At 45.8% G+C, this 13,089-nt stretch overlaps 1 protein-coding gene across 1 annotated transcript in view; it reads left to right on the top strand.

Annotated features, from left to right (window-relative positions):
- Positions 1-93: 93 nt before the first annotated feature.
- The window catches only part of rnls (renalase, FAD-dependent amine oxidase), a 26,505-nt gene continuing 13,509 nt past the window's right edge, over positions 94-13,089 (top strand). The window contains 2 exon segments of the mRNA XM_084485768.1: positions 94-267; positions 642-747. Of these exon segments, the coding sequence (XP_084341894.1) occupies positions 150-267; positions 642-747 (224 nt within the window). The 5' untranslated portion in view covers positions 94-149.

The raw sequence follows: 13,089 nt of genomic DNA on the forward strand, positions 1-13,089 counted from the left end.
TGTGGATCAGAAATCAACCCCGGAAATATTATTGGTTGGCCAACCCTTTTTTCCCCAGAGTGAAGACAGCAAGCCAACGTTCTGCAAGGGTATTCATGTAACAACAAGTTGTGTCGTGGAAGTCTAGTAGTCGTCTTCTTTACGCCAACATGTCCCGGGTATTGATAGTGGGCGCGGGGGTAACTGGTAGTTTATGCGCCTGTCTTTTGAGGAGAGAATTGCAAAACAAAGTACAAATAGTAGTGTGGGACAAGTCAAAGGGCACTGGTAAGTTTGGACGATTTCAAGGGTGCCATTGAATATTTCAGTAGAACTTCTGAGGATTGTGTTACATTTGGCATATTTACACAATACAGGTAGGCTGTGTGGGCTTTATGAAACACAATGTGGATAGCCAAGAATTCCAGGTAGGCCTGTATGAAAATGTATTGTTAACGGCACGCAAAGCTGTATACAGTACTACTATACAGCTGTGTGTATATTTATACAGCCTTACATTGTTAACTGTCAATTTAATTTAAATTCATCACACGTATGTAAACTATAGTATACATACATACATACATACATACATACATACATACATGTGATGAAGACAAAGGAAATGTCAGTTTGTTTTTCAACTTTATTCTTCCATGTAGGGGGAAGGATGTCGACCAGTAGAAATCCAGACGGCACATCAAGTTTAGCAGATCTGGGAGCACAGTATATCAGTGCTACACAGTACTACGCTCAAGCACATCACAGGTAGGTGTGTGTCTGTGTTCTGTCTTTGGTGTTTCCATGCTTCCATGTGTTGTGGATTTTGGTCCAGGAAAGGCCGCCGAGACAGGATCGCTTTTAACTCACTTTATTTGGTTAAGGTTTTTGGTCTATTGTCTATCGTCTATGAAACAAAAGGAGAGGGATCGTAAATAACACGCGCGGAGCGTCTCAGAGCTTAGCATGCAGGAAGATACGCCGCTGAGAGATTCTGTCTTCCAAAGGCGGAGTCTGAGTTTATGTATCCCAGGTGTTCTTCTTTGGGTTTTCTCACTTCCTGTGTGTGTCCGTTGCTGCCCCTAGTGTAAATGTTTTATAACTTTATCAATTGTGTTCAGTGCTGCCCTCAGGCGATTAGGAGGGGAAATTACCTCTAAACTATGCTTGGTGCTACTGGATATGGCTAAGTGAGAGTATTACAGTAAAAATGTATCGCTAGGGAATATTACAATTAAAAAATGTCACAATTCCCTCCTTGGTCATCTCAGATGACCATTCTACAAACCACTAATATTACCAACAGCATATATAAAAAACAAGAGAAAAAAGCAAAAGAAAAAATATGTACATACCCATGGGTTGGTTACAATGGAACAATCATCAACATAATCAACACTACACAATACAATCAATACGTCATATGGTCATAAAGGCATAATCATAAAGGCACATATGTATTCATCAATGGAAACTTTGTCAAAACACTTCTAGGCATAAAACAATATTAAATTCATATACTTTCAACATTACAAAAAATTGAGCAGCATAGGTAAATGGTTAAACCTTTTTTTTAAATTCACTTGTTTGTCATAACACAGAATTTATACCCTTTCAGTATGCATCGAAAATTTACCAAATATAACAAAAACAAAACAACAAAAATTTTCAGTAAATATTGAAAATCTACTGAACATAACAAAAAGTAACACAATTTTTTCAGCATGTACGGAAAATCTACTGAACATAACAAAAAGTAACACAATTTTTTCAGCATGTATGAAAATCTACTGAACATAAAAAGTAACACAATTTTTTCAGCATGTACGGAAAATCTACTGAACATAACAAAAAGTAACACAATTTTTTCAGCATGTATGAAAATCTACTGAACATAAAAAGTAACACAATTTTTTCAGCATGTATGAAAATCTACTGAACATAACAAAAAGTAACACAATTTTTTCAGCATGTATGAAAATCTACTGAACATAAAAAGTAACACAATTTTAAATTTTCCTTCGAGTTGGATAGGTTTGAATGGCTCAGTGAGTTTTATTTATGTAGAGTTTTGGACATTATACATTTAAATCTAAACAACATTTTGTAATATATTACATGACTCTCATAGGTTTGTTCAATGTTTCCTCATTCAAGTAAACCAGGTATATTGCTTCTCTTAGATACATGCACATAACTTCTGGGGACCGGAGACTATTCTATGTAATTTAATCTGATCACATCGGGCCCTTCGTGTTGCTGTTCACTCATTGTCTCCGGAGTAGGTTCGATTCCTACATAAGCCTGTAAGACATCTGGCAGTCTTGGAGCACTCACTGCTGTGGTGATCAACCGATTCAGTAGTCCTCGTATGCAGGGAATGCAACAACAACCGATAATAACCAACACAGTTATTGCTACTATTCCCATCATAAAGACTGAGTGAATTGGACCCATCCATTTACCAAGTATGTTCTCCATCCACCCGGTGATGGGGTTAGTGATGCCCGAGTTCTCCGCCCACTCTAATCTGAGGGCCTGTAGGCCTGCCAATGCTCTGGACACTGACCCATCTGGAGCTGTGTTATTGGGGATATAAGTACAACATGCAGTTCCTATCATCTGGCACACCCCTCCTTGCTCAGCCGTCCACATGTCTAATGCTAACCGGTTTTGATAGGCCATACGAGAGGTAGCATCTAATTGTTCTGATATTCCCCTAATCGCCTCGGTGGTAAAGTTGACAAACCGCTGTTGATTATAATATATATAGTTTATCCAGTCAACATTTTTATTAATGGTGGCCCACCAAACAAAAACAGATTCAAATCCTGCTATTACTTGATTGCGAGCTTTATGTTCGTCGGGGACGCCTCGGGGCACACCTATGGAGTCTATGTAAATATTTTTATCAAAACTTCCTGGGACCAGTTTCAGTGTTCGTTTCTGGCGAATAAAATTTGGGAAGTCTCTATTCTTCCATATTTTAAGATTCATAACATCTTCGCTATCTGGTAAAATATAGATAGGCATTACAAGTTGAATTACAGCGCATGTTCCAGAGAAATTTATGGGGAGAACCCCCCTGATGATTTGTCCTCCGCAGAACCACCATATGTCACTACGAGCATGAGTCATATTAGATAACAGATCTATCACTCTAGTGGTGTTACATACTCCAAGAGGAAGGGACCCCACTTTCTTACCTATGCCATTACCTTGGATGCAATGGTAGCCAGGAGTAAGATTAACTTCGAAGCTAGGGGGTATAGCTCTAATTAGGGTCTCAGGATACATTATATCTAATAAGCCTTTTACATTAGTCGTACATCCAGCGATGTGGCCGTCTACAAACAGTTCTAGTAAACATGCAAACCCTTCTCTTGAGTTAAACGGGGTAATTCTAGCGGGAGCTGTGGTTAAAGTGGGTCGTCCTTCAGCGCAGATTATACAATCGGTTTTTCCCTGAGCTTGTGCCGTGTAATTCAACCATTTTAACCATATATTTACATTAGGTCCCCCTGTTTCTACTTCCCACTTATCCGCTTCAATGTCTTGAATTGGGTCCGGGTACATTATCTTGGGCAGTGATACAGGCGTTACTACCGGGGCACCGTTAGAGCCTTTGGGTGCTAATTGGTTGTCCCCACATTTCTGTGCCTGGAGGTAGATTTGAGCCTGTGGGTCCTTTCCCTCCATGTCTGCTCCCAGCAGTAGATGAAATCCTCTGATGTCCTCTTTTTTATGTGGGAGTCGTCCTATCCCGGGCACGGTTAGTCCTGCTCTTAATGTTAATGATATCTGTTCTCTCTTGGTTGCTTTATTTCCTCTTTTCCAGATTTCTTCATATCCGTAGTCCTTCCTGCACAGGGATATCTCTTTTTGGACTCCCTCCCATGGAGCTTCCTTAGGATAGTATCCCTCCTCGTATCCAGGGTGTGTGAACCATGATGCTTGTTTCCAGACACTGCAGGCTTTGGGGCCTCGGTAGAATCCTGTAATCTCGGTTGCTATACACAAATATTTATCAGCTTTGTAAAATGAGTCTTCACTTTGTCCACAGTCCATTAGTCGACAAATATCCAGTTCAAATGTTGTTGCTATTCCGTAGCAGTACGTCAACGTGGTTACTCCCGATATTGTTGCATCTTTGTGCATTGGAATCCGGACGGATCCCATGCATCTGGAGGTATCAGCCATCGTCTTTTGGATCAGGACCATCAGCAGAAGTCCTACCAGGTATGTCCCTGGGTGTCTATTCGGGCTTGTCATCTTGGGTCGGGGCAGGGTTGTCCTTGGCTTGGAGTGTAGCGAGGTCGGTCAAGGTTTCAGTCCACGATCTGCCAGGAGTGTCTGCTTTGCGGCACCGGCTCAGGTGGTGCCACTGGGCTCCTCTTCGGTCTGCTACTGAAACAGAGAATGGTGTTGCCAAAAGCACTTTGTATGGTCCCTCCCACCGGTCCTCCAGGTTCTTTCGGTGGTGCTTTTTCACCCAGATCCACTCGCCAGGTGATACTGCCGGTGGGGGGTCGTCTTCTTTTTTGGACTGTGCCGGGTCGGTGATCTGAGAAAACAATCTGTAGGATGCTTGAGTTAGTGCCTGTAGGTATTCTTGCATTACCTCGTCGAACCTGTCTGATGGGGGCCCCTTTGATGGTGGGCTATGTGGCCCCTGCATGGGTCGCCCTGTGACTAGTTCATGTGGACTGAGAAGGGTAGTGCTGGAGGGAGAGGAACGTATGGCCATTAATGCTAGTGGTAAGGCTGTTATCCAGGTCATCTTCTTTCCAGTCTTTCTTTTTCCAACTTCAACTGCCAAGTGGTTTGCCTGTATCCGACCCAGGGTACGGGTTTCCACCTCTTCTGGGCTGTCTCTTGTTCTCTCCTGTTTGTTGCTTCGGAGAATCTTGGTCACCTGGTTCTTGATTGTCTGGTTAGCTCTCTCTACCAGGCCTTGTGATTGGGGATGATATGCTGAGCCAAATCTGTGATTCAAACCTAGGTATGTTTCCACTTCTTGGAGATGGGTGTTGGCGAAGTGGGTACCATTGTCAGAGCAGATTAATTTGGGGTATCCCCATCGGGGAATCAGTTCCTGCGTCAACCATTTGATCACTGTGTCTGCATCTTCCCTTTTAGTGGGGATTGCTTCTACCCATCTGGAGAACCTGTCGACGACTACAAGCATGAATCGTTTCCCATCTACTCTGTTTTCTTGTCCCATGTCTGTGTAATCCATGTAGATCTCTTGGAACGGGAGCTGGGGCACGGGAAAGTATCCTCGGTTTATCTTGAATCCTGGTCTTTGATTGCAGGCTTGACATGTTTGACAGTCTTGGACATACTGGTCACATGTGGCTTTGAGTGCTGGATGCCACCAGTATTTTTCAATTCTTTCTCGGGTTTTCGCTCTTCCTTCGTGTGCCAATCCATGTTCTTTTCTCAGGAGGAACAACAGGGCCTTGGTGGAGACAACTGGCTTCCCCGTGCAGGAGTAGTATATTCCGTCTGGGCTTTCTCTGGCCCCCTTGTCTCGCCATGCTGTCTTCTCATATGGTCCTGCTGCCTCTTGCATTTGTTTGACCATCTCTTCATCTGGGTGGAGATTTGTTTCTTCATTGGCCATCATCAGGTGTACAACTGGAGTGTACCCTCCTTCCTTTAGACGTTCTACTGGCACGAATCCTCCCGCTTTCTTTGCTGCTTCATCCGCCGCGTGGTTTCCTCTTGCTTCCGCTGTTTGTGTCTTCTGATGTCCTCGACAGTGCATGATGGCTACTTCTTGAGGTAATTGAGCTGTTTTGGCCAGCTGCAGGATCAGATCTGTGTGTTTCGCTTTGGTGTTAGCGCTGGTAGTCATGTGTCTGTCGATCATCTGTCGTCCATTTGGGTGGGCCAGTTCATATGCATAGTTGGAGTCGGTGTAGAGGTTGAGTCTTCTTCCATGGGCTATCCGTAGTCCTTCACACATAGCATGTAGTTCGGCCCTTTGTGCTGAGGCGGGTTGTTCCAATATGCCGCTGGCCAGAGTGCTGCATAGTCCTTTGTTGGTTTGTTCCACTACAGCCCAGGAGGCCACGTTTTCTCCGTTATTAGCTTTGTAGCAGCATCCGTCGGTGTACAAAGTTATGTCCACTGGATTTAGGGGTTCTGCTTCTAGTCCTGGTCTGATTTTCACAGCTTTTTTGATTTCTTCAGAGCACTTGTGGGGTTCTCCTTCGTTGGGGCCCGGCATGGTGTCGGTCATGTTGACTCCCTGGGTGGTGAAGGTGACCATGGGGTTTCCCAATATTCTCTGCAGTTTTGCGTTTCTGGTGGCTGTGGTGATTGTGTAGTCCGAACTGTCTAGATAGGCTTTCACTCCATGGGGTGTATGGACGACCACTGGGTGTGACATTACTATGTAGGCCGTCTTGTCCAGGCTCTTGGCGATAGCACATATTGCTTTTCCACACTCGGGGAGTCCTTTTTCTGGGGGTTCCAGGGTGGAGCTGTGGTAGGCTAGGACTTTTCTCCTTCCTTGGTGTTTCTGCCACAGGATTCCGTTGACCACGCAGTTTCTTTCTGATACATCTAGGTGGAAGGGCTCCTTATAGTTTGGGGCGGCCAGTGCTGCAGCACTATTTAAACTTTGTTTAAGTCCGGTGAATGCCTTTTCCGCTTCAGGAGTCCATTTTAAGGGGGCTTTCAGGTTTCTGTGTCCTGCTTGTGTGACGAGTTGTCGTAGTGTGGTTGTCTTGTCGGTGTAGTCGGGGATGTAGGTTCGGCTGTATCCTGTTAGTCCCAGGAACGCTAGCATCTGTTGGACCGTTTTTGGCTTTGGATAGTCTTTGATCGTGTTCTTGTGTTCTTTGCTGATCTCTCTCTTATTCCCTCCTATTACTTTCCCTAGAAAAGTAATCTTCTTCTTGACCAGTTGTAGTTTGGCTTTCTTGAGCTTGTAGCCTTTCTTCGCAATGGTGTGCAGGAGGGTCTCGGTGGCTTGTAGGCAAGCTTTTTTCGTTTCAGCTGCCAGGAGGAGGTCGTCGACATATTGTACCAGAACTGTTCCGGGAGGAAGGGTCAATTCTTTCAGGTCCTGTTTTAGGCAGGCGTTGAAGATGGTGGGGGTGGATCGGAATCCTTGGGGCATTCTTGTATAGGTGTATTGTTGTTCTCTGTATGTGAAGGCAAAGAAGGGTCTTGACTCAGTTGCCAGGGGGAGACAGAAGAATGCGTTGGCGAGATCCACCACTGTGAACCATTTGTGTTGAGGGCTTACTGCATTCAGGGCCACGTATGGGTTGGGAACCTTTTCTGGTGGGGCCATTGTTCGTGTGTTGATTGCTCTTAGATCATGTACCATTCTCCAGGTGAGTCCATCAGCCTTTTTTACTGGTAGGATTGGTGTGTTCCACTCTGATGTTGTCTTTTCCAGTACTCCAGCCTTCAGTAGACCTGTTATGGTGTCGCTGATTCCTTCTTCAGCGTCTTCTTTGATTTTGTACTGGAGTTTCCATTCTGGTCGATGAGCGTCCTCAATTCTCACCACGATGTGGTGTTGTGGGGTGTGCCCCACATCATATGGATCCTTTGCCCATACAGTCTTTGCTATGCGGGATAGAATGTTAGTCACTTCTGGGTCTTCAGGTTCGTCTTCTTCTGTGTCTTTCTTTTCAACTGCAATTCTGTGTCTTTCCACCGTCTTGCCGATCACTTTGTTCATTGTTCGTGTTGATATCTTCCAGAATTCAGCATTTGGGCTTTGCGTTAGGTAATTGTTGTCGGTAGTGTACCACTGGCGGACTGCCTGTGCTCTTTTCACCATTGGTCCAAGTTGTTTAGGTCGGTGGTCAGTGCTGACCAGGAGGGAGACATGGGGAACACTGTCTGGTTCCAGCCGGAACCATGTTAGTTGTTCTGGGGTCAGGTGGACTTCTGCTGCAACCCCCTCTGGTCCTAGGAATATGTCTCCACATTCCAGGTCTTCCAGTTTTCCATTTTTCTGCTCCTGCCATGGTTCGTCGTAGGGTAGATCCTGTTCCTGGGTGATGTTGAGTGTGCAATGTAGTGGGTCTACAAGGTCGTTATATTTTCCCATGTTTTGGATCCAAGTTTTCCATTTTTCATATGTTTTGTCCAATCCCGGGATCGTTTGTACTGCTCCAGTCAGTTCCTGCCAGTATATCGTGGTGTCATTGTGGATTACTGGTCTTGGGTCGTCAATCAGCATGAACATGTGTGCTTCTTCTGGAGCCGGGTCGGTGGGATGGTATAGGGTGATGCCTCCCAAGTCGCAGGCTAATGTGATTTGTAGGGAACTCATCAGGTCTCTGCCTAATAAGTTGATGGGACATGCCGGGGCGTAGAGGAACGAATGAGATCCTCTCTGTTCCAATATATCAAAGTCCAAGGGGGTTGTGAACTGTTGTTCCATGAGCTTCCCAGAGAACCCCATGGTTTTTATAGAGCGGTGAGATAATGGAGGTGGTTTCCCGGCGAGGCATCCGATTGTTGAGACGGATGCTCCCGAGTCCACCAGGAACGTGCAGTGGTGGCCTCCTACATACGCCTCCACTGTTGGTTGTCCGAGTCCTAGTTCCTTTCTCGTCCGCTCGTCCTCTGGGCATCCCTATTGCTGTACGGGGTACATGGGTGTGCCTGGTTGGGGCGGGGCCTGGATGCATAGTTGGCGACGATTTTGAGGTTGTGAATGTTGAGTTGAGGATTGCATTTGGTTATACACGGGGCAATTTCTAACCCAATGACCCGGTTGGTTACAATGATAGCATATTGTTTGTGGGGGCTTTTGGCCGTATTCTTCTCGGAATCTTTTCTGTCCTCTGTATCTTTGGTTTTGGTTTTGTGGTCGCTGGTAAAACTGCAGGGATTGGGTTTGGGTCGGATCCGCTGACATGATTTCTCGGAGTTGGTATCCATTTGGCGTGGATATCTGAGGCGCTGGTGTCTGGTACACTATGAGTGGTGTGGCGTTGTGGTTGGGTGCAGTCGGTGTCGGGGCATGGGTCATCGAGGTCTGGCTTGCAACGGGCATCATGGTCATGGGTTCTGGTGTGTTTTTGGTCTTCTTATTTAGATCCGCTTGTTCCTTGATCTTCATTTTTGCTAGTTGTATGTTGAGTTCTTCAAGTTCTTTGCCCTTTTTCTTCAAGTTCTCTTGGTCCAGATGATAGTGGTGAATTAGTTGTTCCACCCATTGTTCCCATGACATATAGTCTAGTGATGCTACCATTCTCAGTGTTTCTTGTGCTCCAGGGTTCAGACCTTGTATCAGTGCCTGTTGGAAGATTTGGAGTGCTAGTTTGCTGCTGCGTGGGAGGCTATCATTTCTATCCAACCACATTTCTTCAGCTCTCTGTATGTACTGATAGATGTTTTCTTCGGTTCCGATGTGTAGATTTGAGATTCCTGCTTTCTTTGTATTGGCTGGGTAAAGTTCACGTAAGGATTTCCAGAAAATGGTTCGGTATTTGTCGAATGGGATCCTGTCTGGTATATTGGTGGTTCGGGTCAGTTTTTCCAGTTCGATGGTTTGTCTGGGTCCATGTGATCTGCCGATGATGGCCCGTATATCTCCTAAGGCAAGGACATCTCCAATTGTCTCTGTTTCGAATTTCCTGATCCAGGAAGAAGCTCCTTCTGTGAGTATTGGTAGTCTCTCAGTTAGAACAATCATATCTCGATGGCACCATGGTGTGTACATTTCTCTTCTTGCTCCGTCTGTCAGAAGGGGCGCCATAAAGTTGTCCGTGTCATATGGCAGAGGGTGGTCGGGCTGGGTTTGGACACTTTGTAACTCAGTAAATTGATTTGTGTCTGTAGTGTTGAGTTGGGAGGGTGTTCCAGGGTCATATGCTGATGCCATTGGTGGTTGAAACTGAGTTGATGTTGAAGGAGCTGGGGCGTTGGGTTTTTGTGATCTGGTCGCCATGGAATGAGGTACTTTTGTAGGTTGGAGCGGAGTGTTAACCGTGACATTGAATTGGGGGGCTGGTGTTTGGGTTGTTTCCTGACTTCTTTGGTAAGTGTTCTGTTCATCATTTCTGGCTGTTGCATCTTCTCTGTAGTGTGTCAAGTGGGGTGGTGTTTGACTTGGGGTTTGGTCTCGATAATTTGGTCTCTGTTCCATTTCTTCATCCTTTTTGTCACGTGTTTGTGTTCCCTTCATGTATTCCTTTTTTAGAAGGTTCATGAATGTGCCAAACATTCGTTCGTTGTCTTCTTTCTCTCCTCTTTTGCTGTCGTGGGTTTCCCGGTTCTTTTGGGTTTCTTCTTTATCTCGGTATTGCTCCATGTACCGGGATTCTCTGTCTCTTGTTTGTCGGTCGTCATTGTATTGGAGACTGTATCTTTCTTTGTATCGGGTTGCCTCTTCTCTTTCACGTTCTTCTCTGTACCGGGCTGTTTCTTCTTTCTGACGTTGTTCTTCTCTATACCGTGTTGTTTTTTCTTTCTCACGTTGTTCTTCTGTGTATCGTGCTGTTTCTTCTTTTTCACGCAGTTGTTGCCTGTATCGGGCAGATTCTTCTCTTTCACACAGTTCTCGACTGTATCGTGCAGACTCTTCTCTTTCAAGCAGTTGTTGCCTGTATCGGGCAGATTCTTCTCTTTCACACAGTTCTCGACTGTATCGTGCAGGCTCTTCTCTTTCACGCAGTTCTTGACTGTATCGGGAAGACTCTTCTTTTCTGCGTTCTTCTCTGTATCGGGCAGATGCTTCTTCGAGTGTTTCCCCGTGCTCTTCTTCTCTTGATTCAGACTGTGTTCTTTCTGGTTCTTTATGTTGGCGTTTCCCTCTTGAGAGCATTGATGGGTATGTCTCTTCTTCGCCTATGATAGCTCCTGGGCCACTCCTTCCTGATATCACATCATTAGTTTGTATCCGTGGTGTCCACCTCATTATTTTTTGGTCATCATTTTCCTCTTCATCCTTTTTGTCTATTGGGCCATTGTATGTGATGTCCACTGGTCCGTGTGTTATGGTTAACACTGGATATTGGCGTGATGGAGATGGGTCATCTTGTTTCATCTTGGGTTTGTCAGAAGGGGCGTTGGGTGATGGGGTATGTTGGGATATGGGTAAATTTGGTGCATGAACGTGGGTTACATATGGAGGAGGATCAGAAGTGTTGTGTTGGATGGGCGTGACATCTGAGAGGCTGGGATAGAGAGTGTTTTGGTTGTTTTCGGTCTGTGGCGTGGTTCTTATTTCTTCTTTATCCGATTCTTTTAGGATGGATATGCATCTTGGTCCTGAGTGGGCGGGTTGGCTTTCTGGTTTCCTTTTATCCATGTCGATTGCTGCATGGTATGCATCTAGCAGGATAGTGATGTATTTTTCTCTTTTTTCTCTCTGTTCGAGTGAGTCCTTCTTCCGGTGAATGATTTCGTTCTCGCGTTTGATCGCTGACTTGGCACTTTCCCGTAGAGTGTGGTTCCAGGCATCTTTAATCATGTTGATGTCGACTTTCATATCCATTTTCCATATTCCTTCTTTTTCCCATTCCTTTCTGTATTTTTGTTCTCTCTGAGCCCATTCTTTTTGTTCTTTGGAGGACAGTGGTTGTTTTTTGGCATTGGACGCCAAATGTCTAGCCACCGTGGCTCTTATAGCAATTGCGGCTCGTAGTTGGAGAGTGGCGTCTGCTTTTGAATTATGTTGTCTATTGAGCGTGGTCATTTTGTGTGAAGAGTGTTATGAATTGGAGCAGTTCTTTTGTTGGATAGGGGTGAGAGGGGGGCGTCAGGAATTGATGTTATTCTTCTTTTGGGCAGTAGGGGGGCGAGTGTTGGGAGTTGATGGGGTCTTCTTCTGTTGGATAGGGGTGAGGGGGGTGTCAGGAATTGATGTTATTCTTCTTTTGGGCAGTAGGGGGGCGAGTGTTGGGAGTTGATGGGGTCTTCTTCTGTTGGATAGGGGTGAGGGGGGTGTCAGGAATTGATGTTATTCTTCTTTTGGGCAGTAGGGGGGCGAGTGTTGGGAGTTGATGGGGTCTTCTTCTGTTGGATAGGGGTGAGGGGGGGGTGTCAGGAATTGATGTTATTCTTCTTTTGGGCAGTAGGGGGGCGAGTGTTGGGAGTTGATGGGGTCTTCTTCTGTTGGATAGGGGTGAGGGGGGTGTCAGGAATTGATGTTATTCTTCTTTTGGGCAGTAGGGGGGCGAGTGTTGGGAGTTGATGGGGTCTTCTTCTGTTGGATAGGGGTGAGGGGGGTGTCAGGAATTGATGTTATTCTTCTTTTGGGCAGTAGGGGGGCGAGTGTTGGGAGTTGATGGGGTCTTCTTCTGTTGGATAGGGGTGAGGGGGGGGGTGTCAGGAATTTGTGTTATTCTTCTTTTGGGCAGTAGGGGGGGCGAGTGTTGGGAGTTGATGGGGTCTTCTTCTGTTGGATAGGGGTGAGGGGGGTGTCAGGAATTGATGTTATTCTTCTTTTGGGCAGTAGGGGGGCGAGTGTTGGGAGTTGATGGGGTCTTCTTCTGTTGGATAGGGGTGAGGGGGGTGTCAGGAATTGATGTTATTCTTCTTTTGGGCAGTAGGGGGGCGAGTGTTGGGAGTTGATGGGGTCTTCTTCTGTTGGATAGGGGTGAGAGGGGGTGTGCGGGGGGGGCGATTGTTTTCCTTATTGGGGTGTTCCAGTTGTTCGTAATGCTATCATTACTGCTGTACCATCCGGGAAGACGTTGGGTCTGTGCGTGACACCCGGGCCACTATGTCTCTTGGGGTTGATCTTCTTCACCTCGTCTAACCTTCCAGAAGGGAAGGCTCCACGGTTCTAGTGTCAACCCCTCAACGGTAGGCGGAACGGGTCGTCACGGCTGGTCCTCTTTGGTCCTTCCTCTTTAGTCCTTCCTCTTTAGTCCTTCCTCTTTAGTCCTTCCTCTTTAGTCCTTCCTCTTCAGTCCTTCCTCTTCAGTCCTTTCTCTTCAGTTAGGGTGGTACTTCTTTTGGGCAGAAGAGTGTCTGTTGCTTGTTCTCTGGGGGTTTGCTGGTGGTTTTACTGCTATTTGAGGGAGATTTAGCAGAAGAGGTTAGGAAGAGGTTGTTTGCAAGGGTTACAAAAGGTTTTAACATGGCAGTTCTTTATCATATTTCTTCTCTAAACATTTTTGG

The sequence above is a fragment of the Micromesistius poutassou genome (genome assembly GCF_964030765.1).
Source record: "Micromesistius poutassou genome assembly, chromosome: 21".
In the NCBI taxonomy this organism is placed as follows: domain Eukaryota; kingdom Metazoa; phylum Chordata; class Actinopteri; order Gadiformes; family Gadidae; genus Micromesistius; species Micromesistius poutassou.